The 15,816-nt window shown below is 43.7% G+C and overlaps 1 protein-coding gene across 1 annotated transcript in view; it reads left to right on the top strand.

Annotated features, from left to right (window-relative positions):
- The window catches only part of SFMBT2 (Scm like with four mbt domains 2), a 116,341-nt gene that overhangs the window by 3,563 nt on the left and 96,962 nt on the right, over positions 1 to 15,816 (top strand). The window contains exon 2 of the mRNA XM_063153687.1: positions 10,230 to 10,387. Coding sequence (XP_063009757.1) covers positions 10,282 to 10,387 — 106 coding nt within the window. The 5' untranslated portion in view covers positions 10,230 to 10,281. The remainder of the gene's footprint in view (positions 1 to 10,229; positions 10,388 to 15,816) is intronic.

Here is a 15,816-nt window from a genome sequence, read left to right as displayed (position 1 = left end):
TAAACACCACAACTGCTGGCACTTTGGACTGGGGATGCTTTTCCCTCACTCCTGGTTTGTTCTGTGCTGAGCTGGTGTATTTTGGGTCACTGCTTCTGGCCTTTCAGAGCCATGGGATGCTGCTCTGAGATGAGTGAGGGGATGTGATGTTGACTTTAGTGAAGAACAGGACATGGTAGAGAAGGTGCCACCTTAGTTGTCCAGCAGATTTTGGGGAGAAATTCTTTATTGTGAGGATGGTGAGGCCCTGGCACAGGGTGCCCAGAGAAGCTGTGGCTGCCCCTGGATCCCTGAAAGTGTCCAAGGCCAGGCTGGACAGGGCTGGGAGCCACTTGGGATGGTGGAAGGTGTCCCTGCCCATGGCAGGGAGTGGAATGAGATGATCTTCAAGGTCCCTTCCAGCTCAAACCATTCTGTGTTTCTGTGAGTTTTCAGTGGCATTTCACCAGTTAAATTCATCTTGGTGTGGGGTAAGCAGAGGCATGGAGAGCGTCTGAGGGGGTCTACAAGGAGTGAAGGAGGTGGCTTGTCCCTGACTGTGTCCAAGTGATCAAATAAAGGAGTTGTGAAAAACCCCAGAACTTGTGGCAAACAGCCAAAACTTGAAGCAGAGGAGCCAGGGGTGTGTTCATGAGGGTTCACAAAAAAAAAAAAAATAATGTGGTGACCACAGGGTCCATGCTTTAGATGACCGGAAGGTGTCAGAAGTATTTTATTAATATGAATATTAATGCAGAGTCTATCAGCTGGTGCAGCAGGGCCCTCAATGCTGAAAATGAAATGCTCTTGGTAATAGTGATGCCACCTGTAAATATGAGTTCTGTTATTGTAACATCTGCCCCTAGGAGCAGTTTTTTTGGGATTAGAGTTGCTGATGGTACCTTGTCAATATTTAAAACTCATCATTTGAAACTGTTGATCTTGACAGACCCTGTTGAAACCTGTCAAATCCATCCTACTTTTTTTTTTTTTTGCCAAAAGATTTCTCTTTCCTTTATTTTCTGTGTCTTCTTAAGCCACTCCTACAGTGGTTAAAAAAGTTGGAGTTGCAAAATAAGGAAATACAGAAATAAGAGCGAAGATTTCTCCACTGACATTTAAAAAACTCCTGAAAAAGTTTATTTTGAGATTGGCCTTTTGTAAGACCTCAACAAAGCATTCTTGTGAAGGCTGATTTGGAAAATGTGTTCACAGTTACTCCCATTTCTATGAATCACAAGTGATGATCTAAAATAAAATAGTAATAAAATGAAAGAAAAAAAAGCCTAAAACCAAGCAGCTCTTGACAGCTGACCCAGAGATCAGTGCTGAGTAGGTGTGAGGCTTAAAAAAAAGTATGTGCAGAATCCTGGCTATTTTTACTCCCAATTCCTGCTTTCATGACTAATACTCTAAGCATCACTGGGTGGCTTGTGCAAAAGAGCCTTATTTCCTTGGGTAAAGATCTGAGACCCAGTTTGAATAAAAGTTAATTAGAAAGTCTTGCATTTATTTGCTTGGCAAGGAAGTGGAATTCCCTCCTAAAATCCAGGAGGTGACATTCTGCCTTCCCCTGATTTCTAGATCAGACAAGACAACCACAGGCTGAGGATCCTTAAAGTCTAAAGGGTTATAAGTGGTTTTTTGGGTAGAAAGCCATAAATTCTCCTAGGTGCATCAGAAATACACCTTTAAAGAAAGTTCAGGAAAAAGCAAAAGTTAAGTGTTTCTTGGAAGGTGTTTTTGCCATGGGAGCTCAGTGCCAGTGTCAGATCAGGCTCCAGGATGCTTTGTTGGGATGGTGCTGGGGCATTAAACGTGGGTGTTTTGCAGGAGTCCTCATGTTCACATGAAAGGGATTCCAGTTTGTTTTACCTTGGAGAAATGGGGTGGGATTAGCTCTGTAAATGTGACTTGTAGGAGTCTGTGAGTTAAAATTCCTTGTGCAGTGTGGTTCTGGTGGACCTTGGCAGGGCTGTGCTGGCTGCTCTCACATGTGCTTGGCAAAGGGAAGGGTTCTATTCCTCTGAGATGGCTGGAGATGGTTGTGAGGGCTGCATCTTCTTTCAGTTTTCCTTGTTTTGGCAGATCCTGCCAGTCAGTGAAGCTGCTTCTGGATGTGAAGCACCCACAGGGATGTGAGTGTGTGTAGGACTGAGCCCAAGTGCTGATCAGCTGTGCTGTTTAAATGAGCCAAACACTGCCAAGATGTAAAATGTCTTTTTTTTTTTTTTTTTCCTAAAAAGTGTTGGAATCAGGTGGCAGATGTTTCCTGGATTCTGCTTTGCATCTTTTATTTTTTTTCCTCTTTTTTGAGAACGACTCTGACTGGTGCAATGACATAGAGGGCAGAACTGATTGCCCTGGACAATGGGAGTTTGGTTGATGAGGGACTTCTGAATTGGGCTCTAAATTAAGTCTGTGAAAACAGTGTTTTGTGTTTCCTGCTGGGTGACTTCTGTCTCTGGGCTGATTGGTGCCACTCAGGGGGTCTGACTGATTAATTTGGTCCATGTGGCTGCTGCTCTGATGTGATCAGCATCACTTGGTGGGGGCTGGAAATCCCTGATCTTTGAGGTCCTTCCCAGCCCACTCCACTGAGTTCTGTGATATTGCCTAACAAGATGAGGTGTCTCAGGATGCTCAAGCAGCTCTGTGTCTTCAAGTTATCCATCTCAAATTCTTCCTGGTTTCAGCTCAGTTTCAAACACAGAGGAGGGAGAGGACAGAGTGTTGCACATGGTTGTTGCTGCGCTTCTTCCTTGCAGTTTCTTTTTCCTGTTATAAAGGGCATTTTCCTGTTATCAAGGACATTCTCCCAGTCTTCTTCACAGCCTTGCTTCACCTGAGAGATTTAGAAGATGTCCAGATTTAAATATGCCACATTTCCAAGTAGTTGGTGTATGTTGGGTGCTTAGCATGGGTAGAAGTGCTCTACCAAAGTGGGGGGCAACATCATGGAAATTGCCTGTTGAGTCATGAAGGAGGTGCAGACACCTGTGAGGTGACAGAACAGCTGGAAACAGGAAGGATTAGTGTATGGTAACCTCCCTCTTGTTGGGAGACATGCTTTGTCTCAAAGGCTTCATGATTTCAATGAAAATCATGAAAGAGAGGTGGGAGAGGACAGAATGTTTTACATGGTTGTTGCTGTGCTTCTTCCTTGCAGTTCTTTTTCCTGTAATAAAGGGTATCAAGGACACTGTCCCAGTCTTCTTCACAGTCCTGCTTCAGCTGAGAGCTTTAGAAGATGCCCAAATTTAAATATGCCATGTTTCCATTTATGTTGGGTGCTTAGCACGGGTAGAAATGCTTTACCAAAGTGAGGGGCAACATCATGGAAATTGGCTGTTGAGTCATGAAGGAGGTGCAAACACCTGTGAGGTGACAGAACAGCTGGAAACAGGAATGATTAGTGTGTGGTGGCCTCCCTGTCCTTGGGAGACATGCTTTGTGGGGTGCTGAAGGTGGGCATGTCCAGGGTAACCAGGGCTAGTGGCAGGAGTACAGGTGGGGCAGCAGTGCCCCCTTGCCCCTGCTTATAAAATGTCCAGCTCACTCAGGAAAAGGAAAATTGAATGAAAAAGTGCTTTAATTTTTGAGGTCTGATCTAATCCTCAGAGAAGTTTGTGGCAGGTTTTGGCTTGAAGTCCATCTCTAGGTCCTTAGGTGTTATTCACACACAGGACAGTTAAGAGGGTAATGTGTACCCAAGCCTCGGTGTCTGCCTGTCATCTCTCTCTCTCTCTTTTAATACTGCAGGGCTTGTTGCTGTAAACAAGTTAACAGTCCCTAATTAGGTTCATTTTACTTTCTGTTATCTTATCTTACTACCATTTATCTCTGTGTGTATCCTGCACTCAGGAGTGTGCCAGGTAGAGAAAATTGCTTTGTGGAACAGGTTTGTCTCTGTTGGCATCAGAAGTGTGAAACTTTTGGCACCAGTGCAAGGAGAGAGGAGAGCAGGGACCAGCTGAGTTACAGAGGCTGCCACCACCTTGCACAATCCCTTTTTCAGAGAAGTTTGGTTCCTTTTCTTCTCTGACTTTGAGATGGACAATCCAGACCATCCCTGCTCTGGTGGTTCCATAATTTCCTGTTTTTACATGTTTTCCCTCCATGTTTTCCCTCCCATTTTTACATGTTTTCCCTGCTAATTTATTTTCTCTGCTGCACAAATGCTGACTTCAAGAGCAGAAGGATGAGTGAGTGGCTGGAGCAGGGGGACTGAGGGGACTTGGACTGATCATCCCTTAACCCAGGGCAGGATTAACTCTACTAAGAGTTAATTAACATCCTAACTCCTCCAAAAAGCAGAGCTCTGTGCCCTTCCCACAGTGTATCCCACTTCTTCACCAAATTCATGATAAGTGATTTCTTCTCTTGCCCAAATCTTGTCCCTTCCCTGCAGTTTCAACCAAGCTGCTTTCTTCAATCCACGAAGAACATGGAAAACAGATTATGTTCTTTCCCCATTCAGCTGTTTTTTATGTATTTGAATATTGTGAACATTCCTGGTTCTCCAGAGTACATGGGATTTGTTTCTTCCACCCCAGAGTGCAACACAGAGCTGTTCAAACAGTAAATTTCCCTTATTAAAATCCTGTGGGGTCTTCAATATGAAAGAGAAATTGTCAGTTGATATAAGTGAAAACATTTGGGCGAGGGGAGCTCTCAGATAAATAATAAAAAAACCCCTGGATCATGTCCCACAGGGATGAGATCTCCTTCATCCTGCTCCACAAACAGCACCAGGACCACCTGGAATCTGAGCATCTCCCTTCACTGGAAGGTGTCCCTGCCCATGGCACCAGGGCTGGAACCAGGTGATCTTTATGGCCTCTTCCAACCCAAACCATCCTGTGACTGATGCAGCTTGTCTGCTGGGAAATTTGGGTATTTAAAACATTAGCAGGTGCTGTGCAAGAGCAGGAACCCCCTGAGGGTTGTTCATCTCATCGGAATTGCAGGTGTCTGAAATTAAGGCAGTCATCCTTTGGATGTGATTTCTCTTGGCTTGGTTTAGGCTGGGTATTTGGAAAAGGTTCTTCCTCCAGAGGATGGTTTGTGGTGATGGTCCCAGGATGAGGGAAGAGATGAGAATCTTAAGTCTATGTTTCAGAAAGTTGATTTATTATTAATTATTAAAATTATATATTATATAATTATATAAAATTATAATTGTATATTATAAAATATATAAAAATTATATATATATTTATTATATATTATATTGAAATAAAATGATATATTTTATGATATATTAAAATAAAATTATATATATTTAGTATACTAAAACTGTACTAAAAGAATAGAAGAAAAGGTTTCATCGGAAGGAAAAGAAAGGCATGGAAAAGAATGATAAAGTCTTGTGACTGCTCAGTCCCAACACAGCTGGACCTGCAATTGGTCATCAAGTAGAAACAACTCACATGGACCAATCAAAGATGCACCTGTTGCATTCCACAGCAGCAGATAATCATTGTTTTTCTTTTCCTCTGAGGCTTCTCAGCTTCTCAGGAGAAAAAATCCTAGCAAAGGATGTTTCAGAAAATACGCCCATGACAGAGATTGAGCACTGGAACAGACTCCCCAGGGAATTGGTCTGTCCTGGTTTAGGGCAAATTTGGGAGAAAACCTCCAAAGGGAGCCCTCCAGAAAGCAAACCCACACGGCCCCTGCTCCCAGCTGGGTCAGGAAGGATTCCTCAGAGAGAAGTGGAAAGGATCTGTTTATTTAACAGGCACAGCACCCCCCAGCACACAGAGTGAACAATACCAGGTGACACCACTCTTTCACTGCTCTGAAAAAGATGACAAAATCAGAAAGTCTCTCTGGGGGTGGTCGCTCTGTTTTCAGTCCCTCCTGTGCTGGGGATGGCTGCTGCCCAGAGTAGGCCCCGCTGGGCCACAGGGTGCAAACTCTCAGTGTTCCCAGGGCCCAGTCCAGAGCAGGTTTGAGAAGGTCCAATAAAAGGAAAGGAGAAACAGTCCAGGAAGAAATTTGGGCTGTTTAGCTAAACTAACTAATGAGCAGAAGCAAGAGCAAAGCAAAAAGCCCAGAAAAAAGCAGAAGCAGCACCATGTACTGCCCCATCTGTGTCTCTCCAGCCGTGGTGGAGCAGCTGATAACAAAACCAAAACAAAACATTCGCTGTTCAGAGCCAGTCTTGAAGGCACAGAACACAATATCCAACATAAACAGAACACACAAATGAGGATACAAGCATCATAACATCACCCTAGGACATGGTCACAACACCAAGCCTGACAGAGACCGTAGAGTGTTTGGACAACACTCAGGCACGTGGTAGGATTGTTGGGGTTGTCTTCTGCAGGGCCAGGAGCTGGACTTTGATGGTTCTGGTAGGTCCTTTCCGACTCAGGACATTCTGTAATTCCCTGACCCTGCTGCCACTCTCAGGTGTCGCCGTGCTGCGAGGTTGGGACCATCTCCAGTCAGTGCCTCTTGCTGGGTTTTGGAGGGGCCAGAATCAGTCCCAGATCACTGGGAAAGCAATGAAATTTATTTCTCCATCATTCAGGACTCAGCATTGCATTGGCACACCTGGTTCACTCTTCAGGCTAGAGGTTTCAGGGATTCAGCATCTTTCCTTTCTTCTTGTGTCAATCCCGATTAACCAAGCATGCATTGGAGGGAGAAAATGAGTTTTTCAGGAGTAGTTTTAAGGAGGAGCCCTAGGGGTGCTGGATTTGTGTGTGGGTAAGAAACCTCTCCCTACAGATGATCACTCCAAAGGAAGAAAACCAGGATGGAGCTGACAGGAGACGAGAAGTGTAAAATGGTGTGAGGAAGCCAATGCTGTGCTTGTACAAAGAGCCAATATTGATACAGATGACAGGGCAGGGCTGAGACTGACAGCCGTGGGAAGGAGGAAATAAAAGAGATTCTTCATTATGTTGCCTGCCTTTTCCTGCCTGTGAGTTAAGAGCCTGGATCTGAATTAAATACCAAGGGAATGGGAGCTGCGTGGGGGGAAGAATCGGCTCAGTCTGAGCCACCACTGTGCAGAAACAATGAGCAAGGGATCTGAAACCAGGGAATTTCCCCCTCCCTGCTCATTCAAATGCATTTTGTAGGATTTTTCCTTTGTGCTCCTGCCTGGTGTAATGTCACCTTGAGCCTCTTTTGGTGCTGTTTCCCATCACCTTGTTCCCAGCAAACCTTGATTTGGTTTACAGTGGATTTCACTGGGAGTGCAGTGGTGTGTGCTGCTGGTGTAATGTTTTGTGCTACTGTTAACAGGATGGCTGGGGACTCTGTTTGAAGTGTTAATTAGCAGCAATTAATAAGAAGTGAAAAATTAATACCCTGTGTCAGCTTTCTTTGCTAGTTAGTAATACCAACACTAAAGCTCAGTGCTGTTTTGAGGCTGGTGTTTGCATAAGAGTTTGGTCTTGTTGTCACATGCTGTTGGGAAAATACTGAAGTGCTCTCCTGCCATAACTGGTAAACTTGTTATTCCCAAAATAAACCAAGTAATGGCCTCTAATAGATCCAGTTTCCTTGGGACATGGATGCTCTCAACATGACATTTCAAAACCAGTAAATTGTCCATAGCTTAAGCAAAAAACACATAAAAATAGAGTTTAAAACCCCAAAAATGTTGATGACGTTGCTGAATGTGCCTCAGAGATTCTGTATTTCCCCCTTTTAATTCAAGTGGGCTCAAAGCCCAGTCCCACATGGGGCCACTGAGGATGGGTCCCAGTTGTGTTGCTGACACCTTGGGCAGGTTCCTGCTGATTTGCCCATCCACTTTCCATTTCTGATGGCAAATTCCATGATCCAGGGGTTTGAGTCCCTCCCATGGCTCTGGTGGCAGATTTGGGCTGTGTAAAAAAAAAAAAAAAAAAAAAGGCAAATACTGTTGTTGTCTGATTGGGCACCTTCAGCTTTTTGTCAGCTCATAACTCTGTTTTATCAGCATCATAGAAGCATCACAAGATTTAACTACAATACTGAGAGGATTATGTTTCTTCTTGGTATTTATATTGTTAACCCTGAGCTCTCTTTAAGATGATGGATTTGTTGTGTTTAAATTGAAGCCTCTTTTTCTCTCCATTCTTTGAATTTTTTTTTGTTAGACCCAGACTATCTTCAATCCTTGTCTGGTCCCTGGCAAAAATTAAAACAGCCACATCCCCCCAAGGTTTAGCTTCAGCTGGCATCTCCCCTCCTCTGACATTTAACAAGCTTGATGTAAAGTCCTGATACTTAGCTAATTTATTATTAATGATATTTACGGAAGTGTCTCTATCAAAGGAGAAGTGGGTTTTTTTTTTTGACTTTCAGTAAACTGACTGCTTCTAGTTTCATGGTTAATTGAAACTTAATATACACTGGGGATGAGTGATGTGTATGTTCAGAGGTTAGCTGCACTCTAATATTGGAGTCTATAATACACTTAAGTCATTAGCAAGTCTCATGTCAACAAAGAATAAAGATGTAGTGCAGTGGCAGTGGGAAAAGGGTCATATTTGGGGAGTATTTCAGATTTGCTGAGCACTCTGTGAGGACACCAACAACCATATTGCTCTGAGCTGGGTTATGATCTTCATTTTTTAAAATACTCCTTTTTTTCTTTCATTAGCAGATTCCTTTGGGGTGGGGAACAAAAATTTCTAACTTTGCCTGAACAACCTTTGGTGGGGGTTGAATCACCTGCCTTGGTAATTTGCTTTCACCAGTGGTTTTTTTGTGAAACAGCCATGGTTTTTGCAGGTTTTAATTGCAGCTCCAGCAGACATTCCCACCATGGTCCAGCTGATGGATATCAGACACTTGACATGCTCCTCATCTTTTTCAGTTCTGATATAACTGCTCACACAGGTCCATTTCTTCTTTTAAATTGCCACAGGAGGTGCCTTAAAAACTGGGAGTGAGAAATCCACAGCAGAACACTCTCCTCCTTTCTATTTTACAACCATCATATCTAGTCTTCTAGAATATGCCTCCAGAGTAGTAAAAGTTGAAAAAATCCCATCTATTTTTACAATCTTATTACATCCTGCTTTGCCTGGCCTGTGGCTGTAAACTTCTTTCCCACTTTTAGTCACACATTTTGCAGAGCATTTGGCACAGTCCTCTCTTGTCATGCAGGGTTTGGAGGCTCCTCTAATAAAATAAGCAGGACCAATTCTCCCCATCAGATATTCTGGCCACACACCTTCCCTGCTGCCTGGCTTGGCTTTAGCATATCTTGTGTGAATAGCTGCTTCCCTCTGTGCCCATAACCCCAGCTCTGCTTTCTCTTTTTCAGTTCTCCTTTGACACCTCGTAATTCATCAGCATCTTGGAGTTTTACTGAAAAGCTCACTCTGGAGTTGTTTTTAATCTGCTCCTAAAGGTGTATCCTGGGGTGTTGCTTGTCTGGTGTGGCTGGAAATACAGTTCTCATTTAGTCTCATGCAAGATCTGAGCATTGTGCCCTTCCTCATACTGCTTTTCATGTCTGTGTGTTTTTACTCCACTTTGAGTTTACTGTGGTCACTCCTGCTAGAAGAAACTCTTCTGCTAACACAGCCCAATTTAAAATAAGCTACTATTTCCTGCCCTGCATGTTAAAACTGGTACAGTTACCTTAGCTCAGTCCTCACTCAATAAATAGCCAGCACTATTACATGAAGGTGTCTGCACTTTGCATGCTCAGTTTTATTTTCTAGAGTTACTTCAGTCTCTTTCTCATGAGTATTTTCGCTTCAGTGTTTCCTCTGTTTCATTATCACAGATTTCTCCCTTTGGAAGTTTGAATATTTATGGAGTGAGATATAGTGTTAGTTATTAAAATGCTGGAAGTCAAGGGCTGAAATGGCTGGAAGATGGTGGAGATTTTTTTTTAGCATGGGTTGTGCTGCCTTGTGGGCTCATCCTTCTCTCTCTGTTGGTGAGCTGGAGGGAACCTTGAGGTGTGAAGCCTCTGGATGCTGTTTATTACCTTATTATCTTCTCTCTTGTCATTAATTTTGCTGTTGCTCGTATGATATTATTGCCACTAAGGTCCTTAGTTGTGGTTTTCATCCAACCCCAGCTTCAGGCTGGAAACAAGAGCAGGATGGAAGGGGCACCATTAGAGGGTCACAGAATTATTTAGGTTGTAAAAGACCTCTGAGATCTTTCATTCCAACTGTATCAAGATGGGGTGATGTGAAAAGAGTGGGGAAAGGCTGAGGGAATGGGTTGGTGTACCATAAATCACTCATTGCTTTTTTTCAAAATTTTCCTTGTAGCTTGTCCTTGCTGCAGGATGAATTAGGAAGGCCAAGCCTGTTCCTCTGAGCCATGGAGACCAGGGCATCCTTCATTGCCAGCATGAGAGAGACCCAGCAGCTCTCCCCAGAGCAGGATCCCAGCCCAGCCAATGGTGATGGGGAGCACTTTGATTCAGGTGAGTGTGGGGTCCCAGTTGTGGGTGTCTCTGTGTCTGGATTGAAGGCACTTGAGATGGCAGTTCATGTTCACACTCAGGTGTTTATTATTTCTTATTCAGTAAAACAGTCTCACTACTGAGAGTTCAGCAGCTTTTCAGTAGAAGGCACAAAATGGCCAACAATCTCTTGTTACAAGGGCTTTTAAGAGTAAACTGTCCAATTAAGAACTGACACCTGGATTATTTCCCCTTTTAACCCAATAACTGATCCCAAAGAGCTGCAATGGGGACTTTTCTGCCCAATTACAAAATGCCACCCAAACCCATGGAGAAGGAGGAACAAGCAGCATGAAGAAGAAACCCAGGGTGACACCCTGTGCCCTCCATCTTGCTTCCATCCACAACACACTAAAAATCCCAAAACCTCAATTTCTCACCAAGAAATACACCTACACTGCTCTCTATAATGTATTGCACACTTTTGTGGATTCCAGTCTATCTTGAAGTCTGGGAAACTTTCTCCATGGATGAGGGTCAGAGTCAGAGCTGCCCTGGGGGTCAGGGCATCCCAGAGCAGACAGAAATATTCCCAGTGCCCTGGGTTTCCACAGGTGAGCTGCCACACTCCTCACTGCTGCAGCTCCTTGCAGGTAGATCTGGGAGCCAGGGAGGTATTGGGAATGGTTGTACAGCTCCAAGCCCTTTTTTGGGTCTTAGGATTGGACTGTGTCCTGTGATTGATGGGCAATAAAAGTTTTTCCTCTTCTGGACCTCATTTGCAGTATCAGCTATTCAAAATTTAAACAAACAGCCATGGAAAACCTTTCCCAAGGCAGCATATTGTGTTCTCCCAGCTTCCCCTCCATTTTGTATCCTGTTGAAATTTCGTGGTAAAGAGAGACAGAACAAACATTCAGAAAATATCCTGTTTCCACTTCTATCCAACAACGTCAAGAACACCCCCAACTCAATTACAAACACAGTCCAAACCTCCTTCTTAATCAGCCTAATCCCAATAACAATCTACATCCACTCCAGAACAGTGGATGTAGATAAATTTACAGCATTTGTCCTTTGTTTTGACCTTTCCCCTCATTTCCTTCACTATTTTTTGGAGTGCTTCAGGTGAGAAAGTTTCACAAACACTGAGGAGAGCAGAGCTGGTCCCATATTGTCCTTGTGCTCATGACTGGATGCTTTGTAATGCTCTGGGATGGGCTCCTGAAGGTATGAGGATCTGCTGTGCTAAATTTGGGTGTTCTATGAAGCAGAAAAGTAAATGCTTCATTCTGGTGATTTTTGATGGAATCAGGTGCTTTAGCTTCCCACATCCAGCCAAAGCAGGAGGAGACTGTGTCATATGATGGAAAAGTACATTATGGCTAGACCTAACCTACTTTCTTTCTGAAGCCAAGCTTTTCCCTGCTTCTCCCTCAGCAGGTCAGAAATTTGGGCACTCAGCCTTCAGTTTCCTCACATCTTGTAGCAGCTCAGTGATTTTCCTATTTCCTTGGACACCAGATCCTTGGATTTCCAGAGTGGACACATCTGGGTTGGTCTGGTCCCCACTGGATCTATTTTTATCTACTTTTATCTACTTTTATCTATTTTTATCTATTTTGAGAGATAGGAATCTCTAAGGTGAGATTCAGTTGGCCAACCATAGACGTTTTTTTGGGAATGAGGAGAACTGGCCTGCAATGCCTAAATTTTGGTGGGGATAAGGATTTTGATGGCTTTCCCAAGGCTGTGCCAGAGGTTTGTGGTTGATCAGGTGTCTGTGTGTCTCCCCACACCTGTTGTGGGAGCATTTCAGTGCTCTGTTCACTCAAAAAGTCATGTATGTGTATCTAGGTGCTATAAATAAGATGTCTAAGCAATTTGCCTTAAATACTTTCTCCTACAGTGAAGCCTGAGGGGAAAAAAAATTAAAAAATCAGTGTTTCTGGTGCCAAAGGGTTTGGGTCTTTTATCCCTTTTCTTTTCCATAGCTGAACGTTCCACAGGGCTGTTAACAGCTGGAGCAGTTGCATTTTTATAATGTCAATGCATGAGCACTTTAAAGCCATTGGAGGCTCTCAGATAATGACTTGTTGATTTTATTTGTCATCCTGGGCTTGTTTATACATCACCGTATTGTAAAGCAGCCAGCCTTGACTCTTTCATTAAGAAAAAGCTCTGGACCTAAGTGCCAATAATTGGAAAGGGAGCTGGTATGTAAAACAGGTTTAATGGCAGATTTATCACCTTTCAGGGTGTCCTGTGCTCCTCAGCAGTTGGGTTTTTTTGTGATGGATGAGGAGATTGGTGTGCAGCCCTGTGGGTGGTGTTGGGTCCTTTGGGCTGGTCCCATCCCTGTGTCTGCTCTGCCAGAATTCCAGCAGGGAACCAAGTCCATTGAAAAACCATTTTAGAAAACATACAGTCCCTTCAGAATCCCTTGTGGTGAAATGAAGCAAAATAAACCAGTGATGCTGTGATAAATGAGTACTCTGACATTATTTTTACAGACCTTGTAAAAGTAATTTCCTGATAAAGTCTGCAGATAAAGCATGGTGGAGGAGCCAGGCTGGTGATGTGTCAGAGAGGAATGAGCTGACAGCGAGGGAAGGCTGCAGCTCTCACTCTGCCTTGCCTCTGGGCCTTATAAAGCCTCTTTATTTGGGTTTGGAAAGGAGAGATCTGGGTGGTATTTTGTTAAACAGGTGGTGGGGTGAGTTTTGCTGGGCAGGATGTGAAATAACCTTCCAGTGAGAGTCTCTGTGGCAGAGCAGGTCAGGTGTGGTGGTGTTCACAGGGGTCTGAGGGTGAGGGAAGAGATGAGGATCTGACTCCATGTTTCAGGAGGCTGATTTATTATTTTATGATATATACTACATTACAACTATACTAAAAGAACAGAAGAAAGGATTTCATCAGAAGACTAGCTAAGAATAGAAAAAGAAAGAATGAATAACAAAGATTTGTGTCTCGGACTCTCTGCCTGAGCCAGCTGGACTGTGATTGGCCATTAATTAGAAACAACATGGGCCAAAGATCCACTGTCGCAGACAACTTTTATAAAAAAACCCTTTCCTTAGGATTTTTCCTCCTGAGAAGCTGAGAGGCCTCAGGAACAAAATGTAAACAATGGTTATCTGCTGCTGTGGAATGCAACAGGTGGATGGATCTTTGATTGCCCCATCTTGGATGTTTCTAATTAATGGCCAGTCACAGTCAGCTGGCTCGGCTCTCTGTCCAAGCCACAAACCTTTGTTATTCTTTCTTTCCTATTCTTAGCTTAGCTACCCTTCTGAGATGAAAACTTTTCTTCTATTCTTTTAGTATAGTTTTAATGTAATATATATCATAAAATAATAAATCAGCCTTCTGAAACATGGAGTCAGATCCTCATCTCTTCCCTCAACATAAGACCCCTGTGAACATGGTCACAATCCTCCTGTTGCATTCCACAGCAGCAGATAACCATTGATTACATTTTGTTCCTGAGGCCTCTCAGCTTCTCAGGAGGAAAAATCCTAAGGAAAGGATTTTTCATATTAACCCTGTGACAGTCGGGGTTAATAAGGTTGTGAAGGACTTGATGCATCCATAACGAGCATCTCTTTATATTTGTTAAAAGCCTTTTTCCAAATTCTGGAGAGGACTCTGAGCTGCCTGAAGACTTTGCTCCTTGCAAGGTCTGGGGATGATGCACTGAACTGACTGAAAACCTCTGTGGAATGAATCTTTGCTGTAAGGCTGCTGAGGAAGGCTGGAGAAAAGGAGATATGTGCTAAAGGAGAGACTCACACAGGAATTTAGAGCAAAAACAGGAATAAAAACTGACGTTACACAGATCTGAGGGAAAGGGAAATGCTCTGACATGGAAGTGCCTGACCAGGAGAGCAGAGAGCTGACCTGGAGGTCACAGAATCACAGAATTATTTAGGTTGGAAGAAACCTCCGAGAACTTTGGGTCCAGCCATTCCCCCCACACTGCCAAGAGCACACCCTGAGCCATGTCCCCAAGTGCCACATCCCTGTGAATTTTAAATCTGATGGTGACTCCACCACTGCCCTGGGCAGCCTGTTCCAGGTGTCCTGGCCATGTCCTGAGGTGGAGATGCCCTTGGGATTGTTGGAACAGCCCATCCCAGCCCCACAGACACAGGTAGCAGGGAGAGATGAGGCACAGGGGATGATGCTCTTCAAGTTTTCATATCAGGTGCTTCTGACCTTTGGTGGGTTGTGCTCAGGGTAAAAAGTTGTTTTAGCAATTTTAAGCCTGGAATGGATAATCATATCTGCCCATCTCCTGATGGACTTGGTTTTAGAGGCTCAGCCTTTGCAATCTCTGCACGCAGCTCTTCTCAGTAACATTAACTCTGCAGGGTTGCAGGCATGAAGGCTGAAAAATATCCCTGTTCATCTAAATTGCCTGCCTGCATGATACAGAATTGTTCCACCAAGCTCCTACCTTGTGGTTAAGTTGTGGCTTATCATTCAGTCAAGGCTGAACAAACCCCTCATTCTGGGTCAGATATCTCAAGCAGAGCCAGCTTCTGAGCCGGGAGGTTTTTGCAGTGATTGCAAAAAAAAAACAAAACAAAGCCCATTCTTTATTCTGCCATGAATTTGTCTATTTTTGGGTTGTAATCATGCAGTTGGGTTATTTCTTGCTGTGTTGGAGAGTCATCTGGCAGCCTCTTTATCACTGGAGTAAAAGTTGGTTTGCATCTCCATATTTAAGAAGATGATTTGAGTTTAGGGCAAGGAGTCAGACTTGATGCAGCAGCATGCAAATGTTTAATAGTGTTGACAGCTCAGCTTTGAACTCCCAGACAGATCTTTACCCTCTCAAAAACTCTCTTTTCCCCTTTTTTCTCCCTCACCTACATGGGTTTGGTGCCACAGGCAGCAAATAAAAACTGTGTCTTCCCCTTTTAATAATGAGAAATTTCCCCTTGCACAACATCATTTTCTCTGGTCGTGGAAACTGGAGACCTGTAGCAATAATTGCAATAAATTAACCTAGCCTTTTTCTTCATAAAACTGTCTGGGGAGGGTTCTTAATTCAGTTTGTCATGAGTCACTTTAATTACATCATGGCCACGCTGATGAATGCTGGGGCAGGTAAAGGGTCTTGCAGAGTTTGCCTGATAAATGCTTATTGCAAAGAGCTCATTGCCAGACTGTAAATATTTTTGCTCTGGGGATGAAACTGGGCTTGCAAGATTGCTTGGGAACAAAATGAAAACAATCAGATTTGGCTGATTTTCTGGAAGTGAAAGAAGATTTATTTTTAATTATTGCTGGGTGAGTTTCAGAGATGGTTTTGCGGCCTTGGCTGTGCCTCAGTGTGGTTATAAAGGAAGAAAATAAAAAGTGGTCGTGTCCAGCCCTTGCTGTGGGGTGTGGATGGGGGAGAGGGGACACAGAGCCCCAAATGTGAAGGGGAGCAGGGA

Source organism: Melospiza melodia, chromosome 4 (assembly GCF_035770615.1).
Source record: "Melospiza melodia melodia isolate bMelMel2 chromosome 4, bMelMel2.pri, whole genome shotgun sequence".
Lineage (NCBI taxonomy): Eukaryota > Metazoa > Chordata > Aves > Passeriformes > Passerellidae > Melospiza > Melospiza melodia.
The sequence above is the reverse complement of the archived record's forward strand: the minus strand, read 5'-3'. Positions and strand labels throughout refer to the sequence as shown.